The 20028-nt window shown below is 34.5% G+C and overlaps 1 protein-coding gene across 4 annotated transcripts in view; it reads left to right on the top strand.

Annotated features, from left to right (window-relative positions):
• EPS15 (epidermal growth factor receptor pathway substrate 15) overlaps positions 1 to 20028 on the top strand; it is a 123055-nt gene that overhangs the window by 75421 nt on the left and 27606 nt on the right. For 3 of the 4 annotated variants that reach the window (XM_032494249.1, XM_032494250.1, XM_032494252.1), the window contains exons 14-19: positions 8779 to 8940; positions 9334 to 9531; positions 14423 to 14626; positions 16387 to 16503; positions 16734 to 16824; positions 19121 to 19156. In XM_032494249.1, coding sequence (XP_032350140.1) covers positions 8779 to 8940; positions 9334 to 9531; positions 14423 to 14626; positions 16387 to 16503; positions 16734 to 16824; positions 19121 to 19156 — 808 coding nt within the window. The remainder of the gene's footprint in view (positions 1 to 8778; positions 8941 to 9333; positions 9532 to 14422; positions 14627 to 16386; positions 16504 to 16733; positions 16825 to 19120; positions 19157 to 20028) is intronic. The other variant, XM_032494251.1, reaches the window with a different exon arrangement.

The following is a 20028-nucleotide window of genomic DNA, read 5'->3' as shown; positions in this document are numbered from 1 at the left end:
ATGCATCCTAGGCATGCACTCTACTACTTGAGCCATACCCTCCCCCCATCACCGCTTTCTTAAATTTTCCCTTCTCTGTCCCTTTAGTCTACACATCTGTCTTTCCTGTGTTGGAACTCCAAGAGGAGTGTGTATCCACTTAAATTGCACATCCAGTATGTTCCCTTGCTATGCTAGTTTGGTGTGTATGTATACAGATTCCAATATCTTCCAGCCTATATTGTGAGCTCCTTAAGCTTAGAAATTGTACCTTGGATCATATCTTTCATGATACATGATAGTATATTGCTAGATGCAGGTAAATTTAAGGAATGTGTTGACAATAGAAATGAATAAACTTCAATTTTATGCATGAAATTAAAAATAGGACAAGACACAGCCAGAAACCACGGGCAGAAATGATGGGAAGCACAGCTGATACCGTGAAGAGTCATACTTTTCCATATTGTTCCTACTACCTTCATGCAGGAGAAGCTCCTGATTATTTATACTTTATCAATAAAGATTTAGTAACTTATAGTAATCGCCTATTTAAAAAATTTTAATTCACTTAGTTGGTATTTTCCCTAGATGAAGAGGGATGACTTATTTTGGATGGAAATAAAATTAGATACATGAGCTCAACATTCTTTTCCTAGCGATAAAGCTCTTAGAACATGCTGAGAAGCATATGATTGGGAAATAAAGGCAGGCTGTTAGTGAGGTTTTCCAACACCCACCCTAGCTTAAAAGACTCCTTTTCTGGTCTTTGATTTAAACATCTTGCTCTATAGTTGATACTCCTTTATATTAAGAATATTCTGGGGGAGGTATAGCTCAAGTGGTAGAGTGAATGCTTAGCACGCACAAGGTCCTGGGTTTAATCCAGTACCCCCTCTAAAAAAAATGAACAAGTAAACCTAATTACCACCCCCCCAAAAAAGAATATTTGCATAACTTCCATTTTGAAAATTAGGCCAACATAATGAATGTACCGATTGTTTCCACTTTTGGATTAGTCTTTGGAGTGTTTTTTTACTCAGTTAAATAATTAGCATTTTCTGTAAGATTAGCAAAATGCTTAGAGTTCCCCTTGTCTTCTTTAATAATTCTTTAAGTATGGGTATACTAGTATACACGTATGTACTGTATATATGCTTCGAGTTTTTTTTAAGTGTTTTATTCATAAATTAGTGTCCTTTTTTATTTATCTTTTACTCTATATTTTATATGAAATAGTCCAAAAGTATTCATGTTTCATAGACTTACTTCTTTAGTTGTACAACTAACTTGGGTTGCTAAAATGAATTATTGTATTCTTAAGAATAGCTAAGAGTTTTTATATACTTGTTTAAATTTTATCTCCACTACCCGCCGTAGCACTTTGTGGAATGTGGAGGGACGGGGACAGGTTTCTCATTTTTAGTAATTTGTGTAATTTCTAGAAAATAGTACATTTTCCTTGAAATTTATTTTTAAATAAAGCCAACATCCCAGTTCAAGGATCCCTGCATTCCTGGATGAGGAGCCTTGGATGCAACTTGCTTTGGCATTTTTCTAAAACAAACTTTGGCAGTGTATTTCAGTGGTCTTATTCACTTCATTCTTGCCATTTTCCTTCCTTTTTTCTCGTTTAAGAGCATATCTTTGTTGTAGTGTAACAATCTGGGAGATACAAATTGCACAGTTGAAATAAAACACAATTTCCCAATCTTAATCGGCATAGGGTTTATGCAAGAAGTGTTCTTGGTGGTTTCAGTCATCCCTCTGAAAAATGTACACTACAGCCCAGCTCCTGACTCTTGACACACTTGTCCAAACATACTACTTCTCTCTCCAGGGCCTAATGGAGTCCCTTTTGGCCCCCAGGATCCCAGGAAGAGCAGTGCCTTTCTTCATAAGGTACTGACCATGGGGCTGACCAATTTGCCTCAACTGCTCAACCCAGTAACCTGGCAGGCTCCTGATTTGATCCATAAAGATACAATCTAATGCCCTGCAACTCAAAGGGTGGTTTGTGGACTGGTATTCACCTGTGAACTGTTTCTTACAAGTCATGCTTGCCATTTTCTGATTGCTGCTATCCTCCTTTTTTCTGTTGATGGCACAGGTGGGCAAGTGGAGTATGATCATGGAAAACTGAGTGTAACTAGGAAGGTATCGCAAATGTCTTTAGCCACTCACTTGGTGGGATAGCATTTGGTGGTGCCGATGTTGTGCACTCATTCAGGAAAGGATTTTCCCAGAGGGCTACCTTCAGGTTAAAAGAAAATTATCCTTGTTTAATCAAAGACACTGTTTGTTAAGAGCACTGTCACTGCCCTAGTCAAAGGTGGGAGGCAGGGAGGGAGAAGTACATCTGTTAACCTTCATGTAGTCTCAGGATAAGCAAATCCTTACCAAAAAAATAAAAGAGCCAACTATATCTGGATATTGAAGTTGCTGTGAAAATTGCATTGCAGGGGTGGTAGCCTTACCAAATAATTTTATAGTGAAATTTTTATCCTTGTTGGCATGTGTGTTTGCATCTGTTCATTTTGATTTTGTGCAGTTTTACTAGTTTTATGTTTGCTTACTGAAAAAGAAGACTTGTGTCTATGGATTAGCTTCAGAATTTTTTGTAGAGATCTTTTTAATATTTAGACATGGAGAAGCATTAATTATAATTGATTTTAATATGACCATCTGTCTAGCTTAAAATGTATCACTAATGTGAGGTATTTGCTCAATAACCTTTCTCTTAACACCTGTACTTTTGTGTTACTGTGTGGATTTTTACAGCAGCTAAGAAGTGAGGTTGGGAAATTTGAGTGAATGTGTTTGCTCTTTGGAAGAGAAAGGGCAAGAATGAGTAAATATTGTATTGGCTTGTTTATTCCATTTCCTCTTGCATAAACCATCTCCTAAGAGTGTTTAAAGTGACTCACTAAAAATACTAGTTTTGAAAACTGGTTCATTTTATTAAAGGAAACCAGCATTGATCCTACTATTAGTAGTTCTTACATAAAAATTCAGTCAAAATATTTTTATGTTAGTATTAAGCCATGAGAGGTATGTGATTTTTAAAAAACTGCAAACTTGATACTTTTTTTTTTAATTGAAGTATAGTCAATTCACATATTATGTTAATTTTTGGTGTACAGCATAGTGATTCATTTATACATATATATATATTCCCTTTCATATTCTTTTTCTTTGTATTTTCTGATCATAAAAGTAATGAGTCCATAGTAATCTTATAAAATAAAGAAAAATACAAAAAGGAAGAAACCCACAAGTTCACATTCCAGGGATAACCACTGTTAACATTTTGCAATATTTTCTATGAATATGTGTACATGGCTTTATATTTATTTGTGATCATACCATGTATGCCTTTGTATTCAGCTTTTGAAAATTAACATTATGTCCTGGATGTTTTCTTATATTACGTGACCCTTTTAAGGTAAATTTTATTTTCCTTAATTGGATTTATAATAAAAGTAGAGACATCAAAATTACATCTGTTTATAAAGACTAGGTATTATTAGAGATGTGAAGTCCAATATTTTTCTTTGGGGCTTGGGAAAGGGTAGCAGATTAGACTAGAATATTTGAAGATGGGAATAAGTAACCCATATTCCCAAATAAGTAGGGAATAGATATTTTTCCTATTCCCATCTCTCTGAACATTTTTAATTAAAGGAAAAGAGAAAAAAAATTTCCCAAGATTCTTAAAAATGTGGGCCAGCATATCATTATATATAAACAGTATAATAATTTCATGAACAAGATATTGACAGTGGATTGTTTTCCCAAATATAAAATAACTTTAGACTGCAAGTGGCATTTTTTTAAGACACTTTATAATTGAATTATGAGAATGTTTCAAATCACAGTAGTTTTTCAAGCTACTGGTTAAAGTGAAGCTGTTATTCTGCCATCCTGAAGAGTAAGAATAGTATATAGTATAATGTTAAAAAAATAAAAACGTAAATTTGAAAACAAAAGAAGCGTATATGCCACAGTGATATGCTAAAACAGTAAAAATTATTTCCATATGATGGAAAATTTAAATGTCAAATCAGTCTTGGTTTGTAGACTACAAATATTGAATCAGTATAGGAATTTAGATATTATTTTAATTTAACAAAAAGCATTTATTATAGGTCAGTTTATGTCTAGTTTTAATATTTAGCTATAGTTTAAATGCAGAGTGAAGCTTTTCACAGTATGTTGAAAGAACATAAAATCCTTTCTGTTAGCCTCAGGCACATTTCCCAATAGTTCTTCCCAGAAACTAGAACCCTTGTGGTAGTTACAAATAATTGTCTAATTAATCTTCTGAAATATACAAGGCTTTGTAATAGATTGTGGAACCTCAGAGAAAGGTGAGGCATCAGTTCCCTCCTTTAGCAGTTTATTATTGTAGTACAGTGTAGTAAGTGTGATCATAGAGGTTAGGTACAAACTGCTATAAGAGTACAAGTGAAGGCAGTGAAAAAGAATGCAACAATGAATATATGTATGTTCATGTATAACTGAAAAATTGTGCTCCACACTGGAAATTGACACAACATTGTAAAATGACTATAACTGAATAAAAAAAAAAAAAGAGGACAGGTGAAGGAAGCTCAAGGTGGGTCAGAGAAGATTAAATTTGCCTTAAAGAATGAAAAGTGAGCTTCCAGATAGTAATGGTGTAGAAGGGCATTCAGAACAGAGCAAGTGGCTTAGGAAAGGCACAGGGACATTGAAGTATATTGTATATTAGGGAAAGAAGAGGATCTATTGAGGGTGGGGCCCAGGTGAAGATGAGGAAAAGAGGGTAGGAGAAGAGGAAGGATAACATGGGGCCCAGCATTGGAGGTTCTAATGTATCTTGTAGCCTGTTTTACTTTATCCTATAGGTAAGAGAGAATGATCATATATTTTTGGAATAGCAGAGTGATTTCAAAAACCTTCTTTTCAGAGAGAAAACTCTAAGAAAGTTGGACGTTTGGAATAGGAGGAAACAAAGGCAGAAAAAACAATCATGAATCAAGGGAAAAACAATGAAAACTAGCATATATTTATTGAGAGCCAGTGCCAGGTGCATATCTAAAACTGTATCTCCATTTTGAGTATGGGTTGGTTAACAGTGTGGGCGTGGTTAAAAATTTAGGCATGAGAAGAAGTTTAAGCATACTGGTAAATTGATGATAAAGTACTAGCAGAGCTCACCATTATAAATCTATAATCACCTAGACTCGTGGAATGTTAGTTCAAGAAGAATTTTTCATGATCATCCATTGTGTTGAACCTTTTATGGGAATTTTTAAAGAAAGAAGCATGATAGAAGTTGCATTTTTAATCAATTGGTTGATAAAATATAAGATAAAAAGCACTTATTTAAAGCATTGTTCAGTTTTATTTAATCACAGAAGCATCTGCATATATTTGAAAAACTGTGGCACACATGTATGAGAGACATTTAGTCTACAGACAGTATATAGCATAGTGATTAAGAGCTCAAACTGGAATCAGAACCTAGTTTGAATACATCACTTGCTAACTGTAACTTTTAACAATTACTTGCCCATCTGTGCGTCAGTTTTTTTATGTGTAAAATGTGAATGATAATAGTACCTATCTCGTAGATTTGTCATATATGTTATAAATGAGTTAATATATGTAAAGATCCTGTAACAGTACTTAGCACATTGTAAGGACTATTGAAAGTGTTTGCTATCATGATGATGATTCTATCTTGAATAAATCATGCAATAATTCAGAATCTTCTGATAAGTTTTTCTTCCTATTGTTTTTAGGTTCTTGTTTTGATGAATGATCATTGGGATCTTTGAATAGTATGTTATTTAAAAGATTTTGTTACTTTTAGAAATTTGTATTCACAATTTTACTTCACTGTCTTTGAGGTCTCTGCCCACCTCCTGGGGACACATGCCTTAGAGTTGTCAATCCATTCTTCTTTCTCACCTGTGGTTCCTGGAGAGAATCAAGTCCCAATTTCCTATGGACTCCTTTATATGTAGTGAATTAACCTCTCTCCCATACATCTGCAGTGGTACTAGTAATTTAACATTATTCAGAGAATTGGGAAAATAGTCACTCAAATGATTTTCCCACGCTTGGGTTGAGGATCCCCAGTTGTCACAGGATATGTAAATCAGGCCATCTTGGCTGCTGAGTTTCATGACAATGACAATGGCAGTGGTTGCTTTCATCTATCATTCCAAGTTTCCCTTGTATTTTTTTAAAAATAGGCTTTATTTTTTAGAGCAATTTTCTGTTCACAGAAAAAATTAAGCAGAAGGTACAGAGATTTCCCATTGTATTTTTAAAATCTCTGTATCCTTTATCATTAAGCATAAGGTCTCTGGTACATAGATGAATAAATAAATATAGCATTTTCAAAATGGTTAATTTTTTTGTTTGTTTTAAGAAATTCTTTCCTACACTGAGATCTATATTTTCTTCTCTACTTTTCACATTTAGGTCTGTTATATACCTGGAATTAATTTTTCTGTTTGGTGGAGTTTAGAGACTTACTGTAATTTTTGTTCTTCTTGCCATGTGGGTATGCCCAGCATTATTTACTAAACATTAAGTTCTTTTTTCCTCCAGTCAGTTTTAATGTTATGTCTTCTCATCATTTTTTCTGTCTTGTCTAGATTGTGTCTAAATTCTCTTTTCTGTTCCTTTGATCTATTTGTCTGTTCTTTCATCAAACAAAACTGTCTTAATTATTTTGACTTTCCAGTAATTGATAGTATCTTGTAGGGTAAGTCCTTTTACATTTTATAACAGTTTTTTTTTTCTTTGTTCTTCTAAATATGTTTTAGAATCAGCTTGTCAGGCTCCTTGAAAAATCTTGTTAGGATTGTCATTGGAGTATATAGATTAATTAGGAGAGAACTGACATATTTATGGTGTCATTTGCCATTCACTAAATAATTATGAAGTACCTCTTATATACTGGGAACTGGAAATACAGCAGTGAACAAAATTCACAAATAGCCCTAGACTCTCTGGCTTACATTCTAGTGATAGGAAATAGACTATAAAGTAAGATAAATTATATGCTCTATTACTTATAGTAGCCAAAATATGGGAGCAATCTAAATGTCCATCAAATGTATATCCATACAATGGATAAAAAAGATTAAAAAGGAACAGACTACTTATAAATGCAATAATATGGATGAATCTCAAAAATATTATGCTAGGTTTAAGAAGCCAGACACAATAGACTATATATTGTATGATTCTGTTTATGTGAAATGACTATGAAAGATAAAATTATAGCAACAGAAGGCAGATAATTGGTTGCTTGGGGCTTGAAGTGGGAATGAAGATTGACTCCACAAGAATCCTTCATGAAACTTTTTAGATGATGGAATGTTAATAAAACCGGATTGTGGTGGTTGTTGCACAACTGTATATATTTACTAACACTTACTGAATTGTATACTTACAATGGGCATATTTTATAGTATGTATAAATTATACCTCATAAATCTATTTATTTTATGCCAGCTCATTTGAAATTTGAAAACATGCAAAGTCACAAAGAAGCCAGTCATAAAAAACTGCATTTTTTATGATTCTATTCATATGAAATATCCAGAGTAGACAAAGCTATAGAAATAGAAAGTAGATTGGTGGTTGCCTGGGGCTGGGGTGATTGGGAGGGAAATAGAGTGTGACTTGCTAATGGGTATGGGGTTTCTTTTTGGGGTGATTAAAATATTCTAAAATTGTTGTCATAGTTGTACAACTCTATAAATATACTAGAGACCATTGAATTGTACACTTTAAATGGATGAATTATATGGTACATGAATTATCTCAATAAAGCCATTCTATAGAATAAATAAAATTATATGTATGTGCAGGAGAATTACGGGAGGGAGGTGGCGGTGGGTGGTGGTGAGGAACGCCTCACTGAGAAGTGAACAGTTGAACAAAGCCTTGAAAGAGATGAGGGATTGAGGTATGTGGATACCTAGAGGAAGAACTTTCTAGGAGGAAAGGATAATCAGTGAAAGATCCTGAGAAGGGAGCATATCTGGTATGTTTGAGGAACAGCAGTGAGGCCAGTGTGGCTGAAATAGAGCGAGCAAGGGGAAGAGCAGTAGGAAATGAAGCTGGAGATGGGACCATGTAGGGCCATAATAAAGACTTCAGTTTTTACAGTTAAGTAAGATGGGGAGTCAGTGCAGAGCTTTGAGTAGTGACAATCATCTGACACAGGTTTTTAACAGTGGCTGCTATGCTGAAAATAAGCTGAAATGTAGCATGGGTGGAAGCAGGGAAACCAGGTAAAAGGCAGAAATCCAGGAGAGAGAGAAAAGGGACTTGGACCAAGGTTGAAGGAAACTGCAGCCAGTTTTTAAATGTATTTTGAGGGAAGAAGCAACAAGATTTGCTGACAGATTGGAGATGAGATGTGAGAGAAAGAGAAGAGTCAAAGAAGATGCTGTATTTTTTGGCCAGAGAAACTGAGAGGGGGAAGATTGATGATAAAATAGGTTTGGGGGAGGTGGGGTAGAATGTCAGGAGTTCTGTTTTTGATGTTAGAGAAGCCCATTAGACATTTAAGGGTGGAACTGAGTTAGCAAATTGGATTTCTAAATCTGGAGTCTAGGGAAGAAGTCCTCAACTAAAGATTGTATCTAAAGCTAGGAGTCCTCCAATCCACCAACAGAGTATACTTAATAAGACAAACTTCATCTTCACCTAAAATAAGCTTTTAAAAATGGTTAACCTTCCCCTGCCTCCAAAGAAAATAAATATGTTAACTTTCTTGTATTTCAGGATCTTCAAGATGAAGTTCAAAGAGAGAATACTAATCTGCAAAAACTACAGGCCCAGAAACAGCAAGTACAGGAACTCCTTGATGGGCTAGATGAGCAGAAAGCCCAGCTGGAGGAGCAGCTGAAGGAAGTCAGAAAGAAATGTGCTGAGGAGGCCCAGCTGGTAAAGTCTGGCTGTTTACTGCTGCCTGTGTCTATACCTTAGTTGCTTTTGCTGCTTAACATGGAAACACTCTCTGCTCCTTGTTGTTGTTATTTTTGTTAAGTGGAAATCTAGTCAACAGTTTGGGCACATGAGAAGATGGGGCATGGTGCATCCAGAAATTACAAGGGAAATAGGACACTTCATATATTATTTTTCCAGTTTTAGTTGGAAGTATGGTACCTCGGCCTTCAACTCTCCTCTGGCAGTCCCCTGGTTGCCCGTTTCTACCAGAAATATCCATCAGAAAACACCAAAATAGTAAACTAAACAAATAAACATACTGCATTATGGAGCACTTTAATGACATCTCTTTTTAATCCCCCTTTCTTCTTATTCACCTCCATATTATAGATCTCATCGCTGAAAGCTGAATTAACTAGTCAAGAGTCTCAGATCTCCACTTACGAAGAAGAGCTGGCCAAAGCTAGGGAAGAACTGAGTCGCTTACAGCAAGAAACAGCAGAGTTGGAGGAGAGTGTGGAGTCAGGGAAGGCCCAGCTGGGACCTCTTCAGCAGCACCTACAAGATTCACAGCAGGAAATCAGTTCAGTAAGTCTTTGTGGCAGCAAGAAATACACTCAAATGGGCCCTCATATTTCCTTTTAGTAAATCATGCTTTCTCAACTTCTGCTGCTTCCCCCTCTGCCTACTTTATTACTCATTTTCAGTCACTTTATACAAATAGGTTTCTTGTCACTTGTCATAAAACTATCATACATCTTGTACATCTGATGGTTATCACTGGAGTCGTGGTTAAGAGTGCGGGATTTGTAGTGAGATGGTTTAGGTTAAAGTGCTGGCTCTATCACTTAACTGCCTGGATCATCTTAGTATCTAATTCCTCATCTTTAAAACTGGAGAATTAACAGTACCCCTACCTCCTAGGGCTGCTGTAAGGATTAAAATAAGGCAAAACCAGTGAGACATTTTAGCATAGTGTTTGGTAAATAAGTGCTCAGTAGGTGTTACTTATTTTTACAAGTAATAACCCAGTGTCTTCCATTTGGGTATTCTAATCTTAAAATCAATTTTGCTCATTTGTAAACATTTATTTTTTATAATTAGGAAGTTGTTCTTTATCTAGATAATTATGCAGTATTGTAGTGGGTCCAGAATATAGATCCTTTGCTTTGCTATTTCTTGACTTCCCTAAATGGAGAATATTTTATAGAATGATGGTAGGATGGTTAGATGTGCCTAGAGATCATGTATCCCATTCCTTTTATTTTGAATTTGAACAAACTGAAGCCAAGGAAGTCTATGGGTTATATAGACTTCAAAAGAGCCACAGTGTAGAATCCAGATCTTCTAAAACCTAGTCAGTTATGACTTCCCCTTGATATGCTTCCTTCTCCACTCTTGTCTGGCAGGGAATACCTGCTCACTCATCTTGAAAGACATAGGTTAACCTTTTATTTCTCTGTGGCATTTTCTGAACCCTGCCTTTATTGGACATTGTACTTCTGTTATAGCAATAGTGACATTTCCCCCTAGCACATTTGTTTATCTGTCTGTCTTCCTCAGTAGACAGAGCTTTTTGGTCTAAAAACATACATTTTTTTCACATACCATTTAGCACAGTTCTTGTCCCAGTGTCAGTACCAATAAACAGGTAGGAAACCCAAAAGAAAGATACCCTAGTGGGAATGATACCAGATGAATGGGCAGTTTTTGAGTTTTTAAAAAAACTGTTTTTTGAAAGTATACTTTATAGACCATAAAATTCACCAGTTTTAAGGATACAGTTAAGTGATTTGCAGTAAATTTAGAGTTGTTCAAACAACACAGTCCAGTTTCAGAACATTTCCATCACTCCCAAAAGATCCTTGTGCCCATTTGTAGTCTGTACCCACTTCTACCCCTAGGTAACTGCTAATCTCCTTTCTGCGTCTATAGATTTGCCTTTTCTGCGCATTTCATACAGAGGAAGTCAAACACCGTAGTCTTTCTTGTGTGATTTCTTTCACTTAGCATAGTATTTTTGAGGTTCATCCATGTTGTAGCATGTATCAATATATTCCATTTTATGTTTATAAAGTATTTTGTTGATTCATTCACCAGTTAATGGGCATTTGGATTCTTTTAAATTGTTGACTGTTGTGAATAATGCTGCTATGAATTTGTATTTGCATCTAATTGTATGTGGACATATGTTTTTATTTCTCTTGGGTATGAACTTGTTGGTTATATTGTAAAGTTATGTTTAACTTTTTTTTAAACTTTAAATTGCCAAACTGTTTTCCAAATTGGCTGTACCATTTTACACTCCCCCTAGCAATATATGAGGGCTCCAGTTTCTCCACATTCTCACCAACACTTTTATTGTCTGTGTTGTTTTTTTTTTTTAAAACAGGAAAGAAAGAAAAAAAATTTTATTGTCTGTTTTTTGATTATAGTCATTCCAGTAGGTGTCAAGTGGTATTTCGTAGTTTTTAATTTGCACTTCTCTAATGATTAGTGATGTTGATCATCTTTTTACGTGCTTATTCATTTGTATATCCTCTTGGATGAAATGTCTAAGTCTTTTGCCCATTTTTTAAATTGGGTTGTTTGTATTATTATTATTAAATTACAAGGATTTTTAAACATATATGTATTCTGGAGATAAGTCCTTTATCAGATTTTTTTTAATTGTAGTCACGTTACCAGATATTTGTTTTGCAAATAATTTCTCCCTGTCTCTGGCTTGTCTTTCATTTTCTTTTCTTTGACTTTTTGGAAAGAAGATTGCCTTCAAAGGAAGGAGCATAGATGAGAAAAGTAGAAAGGACTCTGAATATTATAAATTACCAGAGAGAAAATAAAAGTGTTTTTGAGAAAGGAAACTAGTCTCAGTAAGCTGTACTACCAAGTGTCCAGAATAAATTTGGTATCTGTGGAAGGAATTAGATCCTTGTATCTGATCTCCAAACCTGAAGATTAAGCATACCAGTTTCTTACACTTGACTCAGTGCTGGTATGTCTTTCCCACAGAGGGCAGTATATTCCCATGGGTCTATAAAAATGAAAATTCAGTTGTAAATTAGCGTGAGACTTTTATTGCTCTCTAAAAGTTAACTAGAGCTTTTCTGGAAAAAAGAATAACTGAAGAAAATTTTTCTGACTTGTTGAATTTTTATTTTTACTTCTTATCATGTATTTGCAAGAAAAAAGCAAAGACCCTTTGACCTTAACTCTATTAACTGACTTATACAATATATACTTTTTATCTAGGTATTTCTGGCATTCTGAATGTTTATTGCACTTTTCTTGCACAGTTTGTAAAGAACTTGTGTTAGTTGTATGATTTTTCCCCCCCTATATCCTCTAAGTTTACATAGAGAGTAAGGAAGAATGGCTTAGCGACAGATACATGGAAGGGCCAGATACACAGAAAAGCCTAGTTTTGTTCAAGATTCTATTGGTTGTCTCAGAAATAACTATAAGGAACAAACTGTCCTAAATAGGACTCTTTGTTAGGCAAATATTTCATTCTACTGCTTCATCTGTATGATGGATATTATTTTAGTATTAAGTTTGTGAATTTTAGACTACAAGATAGTGGGCATTAAAATTGATTTTAATGGTCATGATAAATGTTTTAATTGAAGTAAAAGAGGATAGGAAATATCAGCATGCATTATAAGTAATAAGGATAATTATTACTTCATGAAACTTGTTTCTCCACTGTATGTGCTTATATGTATGTGTGTATAATTATATATATGATATATGCATCTATATGTGTGTTTATGTGTGTATATATATATACACACAGACATGTCCAAATATATACATACATATTTACTGGGTCAGGGTGTAAAATCTATTTCTTTCTATGGATTAAAGTTTAAAAAAAAAAGTTTATAAGCTACTGCTCTAAGCACTAGGAGTATACAAGACATATGCTGTGTGTTACAAATGTGTAGAATTTTTGGATTGTTAGTTTAAATTCAAAATACAATGCAATTTTGTGGATATATGTGCTTGCTGATGCCCACTGTTTAAATTTATAAGCACAATACTTGTGTTTTTCAGTGCGCATGTAGTAAGCACTTAGAGTGTGCATCATTGTGCTATATATTGGAGATACAAAGTTGATAACAAAAGTTGTGGTCTGTATGCTCAAAGGGCTCAAGTCTAACTTTTTAAAGATAGAGTGAATTAGGGGAAAGGGAACTGGAAAACTTAATTTCTGTAATAGTGAGAAATGCAGTGTGCTAAGCACTTTTACACACATTGTCCATTATTTACATAGACTTTACTTTTTACAGAGTTCTTTCAAATGTATCTTTTGCTTCAGTTAATAGTCATCTTTGAAGATAGTTCATACTACTTTTATGGATTAAGAAATGGAGGCTTGGAGAGATTACTTTGACTAAGATCACCTAACTAGAAGGTGATCGAGCCAGATTTACATCTGTTTCCCAATCCAATATAGTGTTCTTTCCCTAGGTTATGACCCTGAAAAGACCTTTGTTAAATGACAGATTCCAAATTGAGCAACTTAAGAACCTTATGGGGAATATTAGGTGAATAAGATTAGGGAACAGAGCCTTGATTTATGAAATGTCAGAAGATAGTTTTTATATTTGCTAAAAATAAAAAATACAATATGCTAGTAAATAAAGAGGATTGTACTGTGATTAAAATATATTTTTTATGAAAAATGGGAAATATTCAGTAAAATTCCATTTATTATTCCTTTTCAATGGATACATTTTTTGATTCTGCCTTCCCAATTTGAGTTATTTGTAAATTTGTTTTTCTTTATTATAGATGTTGGTATAAATAAGCACTTTTTTCCTGCTTCTGATCCTCAACATTTTATATATATACATATATATAGTACAGTTCATTGCATACCACTTTTTTTGTCCCACTGTTATCCCAGGTGTATAAAGTCACTTTGATACTGGGATCAAAAAAAACTTGAGTGTCCTTTATGTTTCATATAGCTTAATGGAGACTACTTGTTAGGGCTCTAGGCCATTAATAAGTAATGCCAGAGCCTAGGACACCTTTGCTCCCTCCTCTCTGTCCCAATAGGAGTATGGATGGTTCCAGTCTTGTGTGCTCTCCCTCAACCTTCTTCAGCTCTTCTAAAGCTTCATCACAAAATCTTCTCTTGCTCTGTCACTTTGCTATCTTTTTCCAAATATTCTGACCCCTTTTCTAACTATATCCTAAAGGACTGCCAATTTGCAGATATTTGAATTAAAATTCTTGGAGCTTTCAGAGATGTACAAAAGCAAATTTATATGTACTGGAATTTTAAGAGGAGAACTTCCTGGGATGGATTGCTGAAATCTTTTCTCTAAGGCATGCTGCATTCCCTGAGGATTCTTCTTAATGGAAGCAAATTTACCCTTGACCAAGTCTAATAAGCATATAGCTATTTTTACATAGCATATCTTTCTAGTAATAAATTCTGCTGTATATTTCTACTTTGTGTTGACAGATGCAAATGAAGCTGATGGAAATGAAAGAGCTGGAAAGTCATAATAGTCAGTTAAATTGGTGCAGTAGCCCACATAGCATTCTTGTAAATGGCGCTACAGATTATTGCAGCCTCAGCACCAGCAGCAGTGAAACAGCCAATCTTAATGAGCATGCTGAAGGCCAGGGCAACCTGGAGTCTGAGCCCATACACCAGGAATCTCCAGTGAGTTGAATAGTTCCTTAACAGTTTCATCATCAACTTCAGAGAAATAAATTGATTCAGAGCAAAGTTTTGTTGACATCACATCTAATATAAATATGTGGCCTTGCCTCATCTGAGACAGTAGAGGTTTTTTTAAGAGGCAGAGAGTGGGTTCTAACAGTTTTAACTAGTGTAAAAATATAATTTTAACTGATTTATTTGTTAGCATGTTTTCAAAACAGTAGTTCTATAAATAGTAGCTTTTTAAAATAGTTTTTAAGTACTTTCACCCAAAGCTGCAAGTAATTCTTTTTTTCATAACGTTGAGAACATTTATTCACCAGTTACTTTAGAGAGCACCAACTACATGCAAGAGTGCTGCTATGTTATGTGAGAGCTACAGAAACAAAAAACCTTTATTAACCCTGTCTTCAAGCAGCACACAGTCTAGTCATGTAACACTGTGTTAGAAAGCTGTGGTAAAGTAAGCATAGGATATTCAGATAGGACAGCTTGGAGGAGGCTCAGAGAAGATGTTGTAGGGAAAACTTTACAAGTGACCTTTGACGTGAGAAGGGGTTAAGCAAAGGAGAAGGTGGTACATTCCTGGCAGAGAAAACAGCATTAGCATAGGTATGAAATGGGAGAAAACATGCTGCACAGGGTCATAAGTTTCCCGAGGATATTTTTTTTGATGGTGGGGAATGTATTGGTAGGAAATGAGGCTCTCTCTTAGGGGGTTACCTGCATTATCTCTGGTGCTTTATGAAAATACGGATTTTGATACAGTCTGTGCCCCACTCCAAATTTGTTGAACTAAAGTTTCTGGGTTGGAGCCAAGTACATATATTTTAAAAATAAATTGCATGGGTAGTTATGATGGGTACCTGGGTAAAAATGACCACTTTTAGGTCAGAAAAGGCTAGAGAGTAAGAAATTTGGATTCATCTTGAAACATTGGGGAATTTATCTTACTCCAGTGAGTAGCCATTGAAAAATTTTTAAGCAAGAAACCAGAGGATTGAGTTTACCTTTTAGAAAATGTGGATAGTGGGTTTGAAGAGTGGGATGGACACATAGAGGTATTTTAAGAGACTGTTGGAGTGGTCTGTGTGAGAGTTGTTGTAACCTAGATTTAACTGGTAACAGGAAGGATGATGAGGAAAATACAAATGTGAGCGATATTAAGGAAGTAAAAATAACGGGTTTGATTTTATTTAGATAGTGCAGTCTTGGATATATTATACAATATTATTTTAAGCACAAAATGCAAATTACTAGATTATCTTTCAAAGATACTGGGTGGTATGAAACGGAGATTGCCCCTGCCACTTCTTCAGCCTTATTATCTACTGATCTAAATCCAGAAAGCAGTGGGAAGCAAAGGACTTTTAACCGGAAGGGTCATGATCATATTCACATTTTAGATCTATTGTTTCGGCTACTATAAGAAGGATAGATTGGAAAGACACATATTGGAGTAATCTGGACCAGAGGGAAGGATTTGAGAAAGAGGTAGGAAGTAGTCTCAGCAAGATTTGGAATCTAGCTGGGGGATGACCAAAGGAAAGTAGTTAAGGAAGACCTGAAGTTTTCTGGCCTCAAGTAACTTTGATGCTTGGTGATACCATTTTCCTAAGGAAGATTATAGGAGAAGTCATTCAGTGAATATGTTCTGCTTGTCTTCTAAATTTTTTTAGGAATTTTTGGCTATTCTTTGTCAGTTTCCTCTGCCAATTAAAAAATACATTGTTAGTCCATGTACAATTAATGTTTTATAGGCAAGAAGTAGTCCTGAAATACCACCTTCTGGTGTGACTGATGAAAATGAAGTGGTGACTGCAGCTGTTAATGAAAAAGTTTGTCCTGAATTTAATAGTGCCAGACATTCAAAAGAGGTAAAAATAACTTTATATGTAAATGTTCTTACCACTGGCTTCCTAGGATGGGTTATACACTCGTTTAGGCTAAGGAAAGAGAAAAATGTGTTAAGTGGACTTTATGACCACAGAAATATTTATTATGTTACCATCAGTTGATTTTTTCAAATGTGTTATTTTATTTTAAAATATTTCCTTTTAAAACTTTGGTTCCTAAAACATTTTTTTTAATTTGAAATTATTTTTAGGAAGATCCATTTAATGTAGAATCAAGTTCACTGACAAATCCAGTTGCAGATTCAAACTTGGATTTTTTCCAGTCTGATCCTTTTGTTGGCAGTAAGTACTCTTATTTTTATATTATACATACAATTTTAATTTTTTATTTTAATATGTGAACTATGTCAGAATTAGGGCTTCAGCTTTGAGAGCCTACTCTTTATAACCAAAGTAGAAGTGAGAATGAGGTCTTATATGCTCAGATTTTAGTATTGTCCTCTTCAGGCAACTACATTCTAGAGCTAAAGCCTTTAGTTATGTCTTAGATGAGCCCCTGATTAAGAGTATGTTTCTTCTTCAGAATAGGGACCAAAAGGAAAAGAGGAGATTGGGCACTCTTAAGTCAACCAGCAGTTATTTACCAAAAGTGCCAACACCATGCTTTTAAAACAGTGCAAGTTGTAGTAGTTTGTAGTCCAATCCCTGCCTTTAAGGTGCCTTCAGTTTTACTGAAGAAACATTTAAGTTTAATAAATTGTCTGATGTCAGTGGAAGCTACATTAAATGCCACTTGTGTCAAAGCTCTTTTTGCTTTTTATTTATTTCCACACTCACCTTGTGGAACTGTTAGGTCAGTTTGTACCAGTTTTAAAGTTGGGAAGCTGAGGCACATAAATAGAGTAACTTGCTTAGAGTCATGGCAGAGAGCCTGGATGCTGAAACTCTTCTTTTAAAAAATCTTTATTGATAAATATAAAGTGTTAAAAGATATATAAATTGAGTATTTAAAGTGTACAATTAAATGGTCTGAGTACATTCACAGAGTTGTAAAATTCTCACTAAAATCTAATTTTGGAACATTTTTTATCACCTCCTTAAAGCAACTCCATACTCTTTGAAAGTCAGTTCTCATTCTCCCAACCCTCAACTCTAGGCAACCACTAGTCTACTTTCTGTCTCTGTAGATTTGCATATTTATGGAATTATACAATGTGTGGTTTGTGTGTGTGTGTTTGGCTTCTTTCATTTAGCCTAATATTTTTCAAGGGGCACTCATGTTATGGTATATTTCAATATTTCATTCCTTTTTTTGATGAATATTATTACATTGGGTGGATATACCACATTTTACTTATTCATTGGTTGATGGACATTGGGTTGTTTTCACTTTTTTGGCTGTTACGAATAATGCTGCTGTGAACATTTATGTACAAGCTTTTGTGTAGATATTTTCATTTCTCTGGATTTCAGGTATCAGATCATACAGTAATGTTTAATCATTTGAGGAACTGCCAGACTGTTCTCTGAAGTGTCTGTACCATTATGCATTCCCACCAGCAATGTATGTGGGTTGCAATTTCTCTGTATCTTTGCCAACACTTGTTACTTCCTATCCTTTTGATTATAGCCGTCCTAGTGAGTGTCAGGTGGCTTCTTATTTGGGTTTTATTTTGTATTTTCTTAATGATTAATTTGTTGAGCATCTTTGTATGTGCTTATTGGCCATTTGCATATCTTCTTTGGAGAAATGTATATTCAAATCATTTGCCCATTTTTTTAACTGGGTTGATTGTCTTTTTTTGTTGACTTGTGAGAGTTCTTTACATATTCTGAATATAAATTCCTTATCAAACATGATTGCAAGTATTTTCTTGTATTCAGTGTTGTCTTAATTTTGATGAAGTCTAATTTACTTTTTTTCACTCAAGCTTTTGATGTTGTATCTAAGGTCCAAAGTCATGAAGAGTTATTCTTATGTGTTCTTCTAAGAGTTTTATTAGCTTTAGATGTTACATTTAGGTATTTGATCTGTTTTGAATTAATTCTGTATATAGTGTGAGATGGGGGGGTCCTGTTTTATTCTTTTGCATGTGGATATCCAGTTGTCCCAATACCATTTGTTGAAAAGACTATTCTTTCCCCATTGAGTTGTCTTGGCTGCTTGTCAAAAATCAAATGAGCACAAATGTGTAAGGATTTATTTCTAGACTCTTCAATTCTATAAGCAATTTTTTTAACTTCAGTGAAGCTCAGTGTTTTTGTTTCTAAAGCAGTGACAGTAATACCCATCCAGTACGCCTGTGAAAAGTGGAGATTTTGTCAGTAAAATTCTTGCTGTCATGCTTTTCTTTTCCCCTCCATCTGTAACCTCAGCTTGTCGTTAGGAGGTTAGTATAGTTGGCCCTAGTTCAAGTTTGCTTTTATGAGATGTGTTGATGTTCTGCCCTTACTCTTTACTTATTTTAAACATTTCCTTAAGGTAAATGGCATTCATTATTTTATCTCCTATGAGGTGGAGTTAATGAAACAAACTTTGCTCTAAGAAACTTTGCTTTTATTTTAAGGTTACCCTTTAAGTAATGTTGCCAAAACAGTAAATATTATTATTGATTTCTGCTTATTTATTTTACCACAGGTGATCCTTTCAAGGATGATCCTTTTGGGAAAATTGGTTAGTATATTATTGAGGTCCATCTTAGCTTTAATTTCATTCTACTTGATTATGAGCTTATGTTATATTTAGGAATGAGAGATCACAGTTGAGCATTTATAGGAAATGGACTTTTTATTCTGTTTTGAATTTGACCTAAGGCCTAAGATGTTGTATGTGCCTGACATTTTCAGAGAAGAAGTTGTAGATTCTTGTGAATTTGCTTAATAAGCTGTTAGCTAGACTTTATTTTAAAAAAAATGACAGTGTTTATACTTTGATGCCTATAATAACATTTATACTGATTTCTCTTTGTTAGCAAATGATTAGATGAATATGATGGTCTGCTCCACTGCTGGGTTGAGAACTTTTGTTTTCCTAAGATTCCAGCCTATTTGAATAAATGTGGGAAAAGTAAACTTCTTAAAGAATTCCTAAATGTCAGACTTTTTAAAGATACTCTTTCTCTGGAATTTTTGCATTAGAATAAAGCAAATCTTGTGTACCATTTAGTTCCAAACCTGTTCCAGACTATTGGCTGTTACCCTTAAGCTCAGAGAGAGAAATATATTTAGAAGTTTTTGTTGTTTCTTTAGTTATGATAGCATAGAATAAGGGCCTTAAAATGGGATTGCTTGAAATTATATGCTAATTTAAAAAATAAGTTTATTAGGTGTAAGACTGTGTCTTTTATCAAAACCACAAAGGAATCTGTGATCTCCCCACCCCCAAAATTAGAATCACCAGCTTGGAGGAATTATTTAAACCTAGCATACAGGTAGCATTTGTGTATTAAGTGTTAGAACTACTGATTTGCTTTGAGTAGGGAAGAATGTTAATTAAAGCTATTTAACTGGATGCAACTGTCTATACTTCTTTATGACCAAATAAAT

This window comes from Camelus ferus, chromosome 13 (assembly GCF_009834535.1).
Source record: "Camelus ferus isolate YT-003-E chromosome 13, BCGSAC_Cfer_1.0, whole genome shotgun sequence".
NCBI lineage: Eukaryota > Metazoa > Chordata > Mammalia > Artiodactyla > Camelidae > Camelus > Camelus ferus.
Note: the sequence above shows the minus strand (reverse complement) of the source record. Positions and strands in the feature narration are given on the sequence as shown.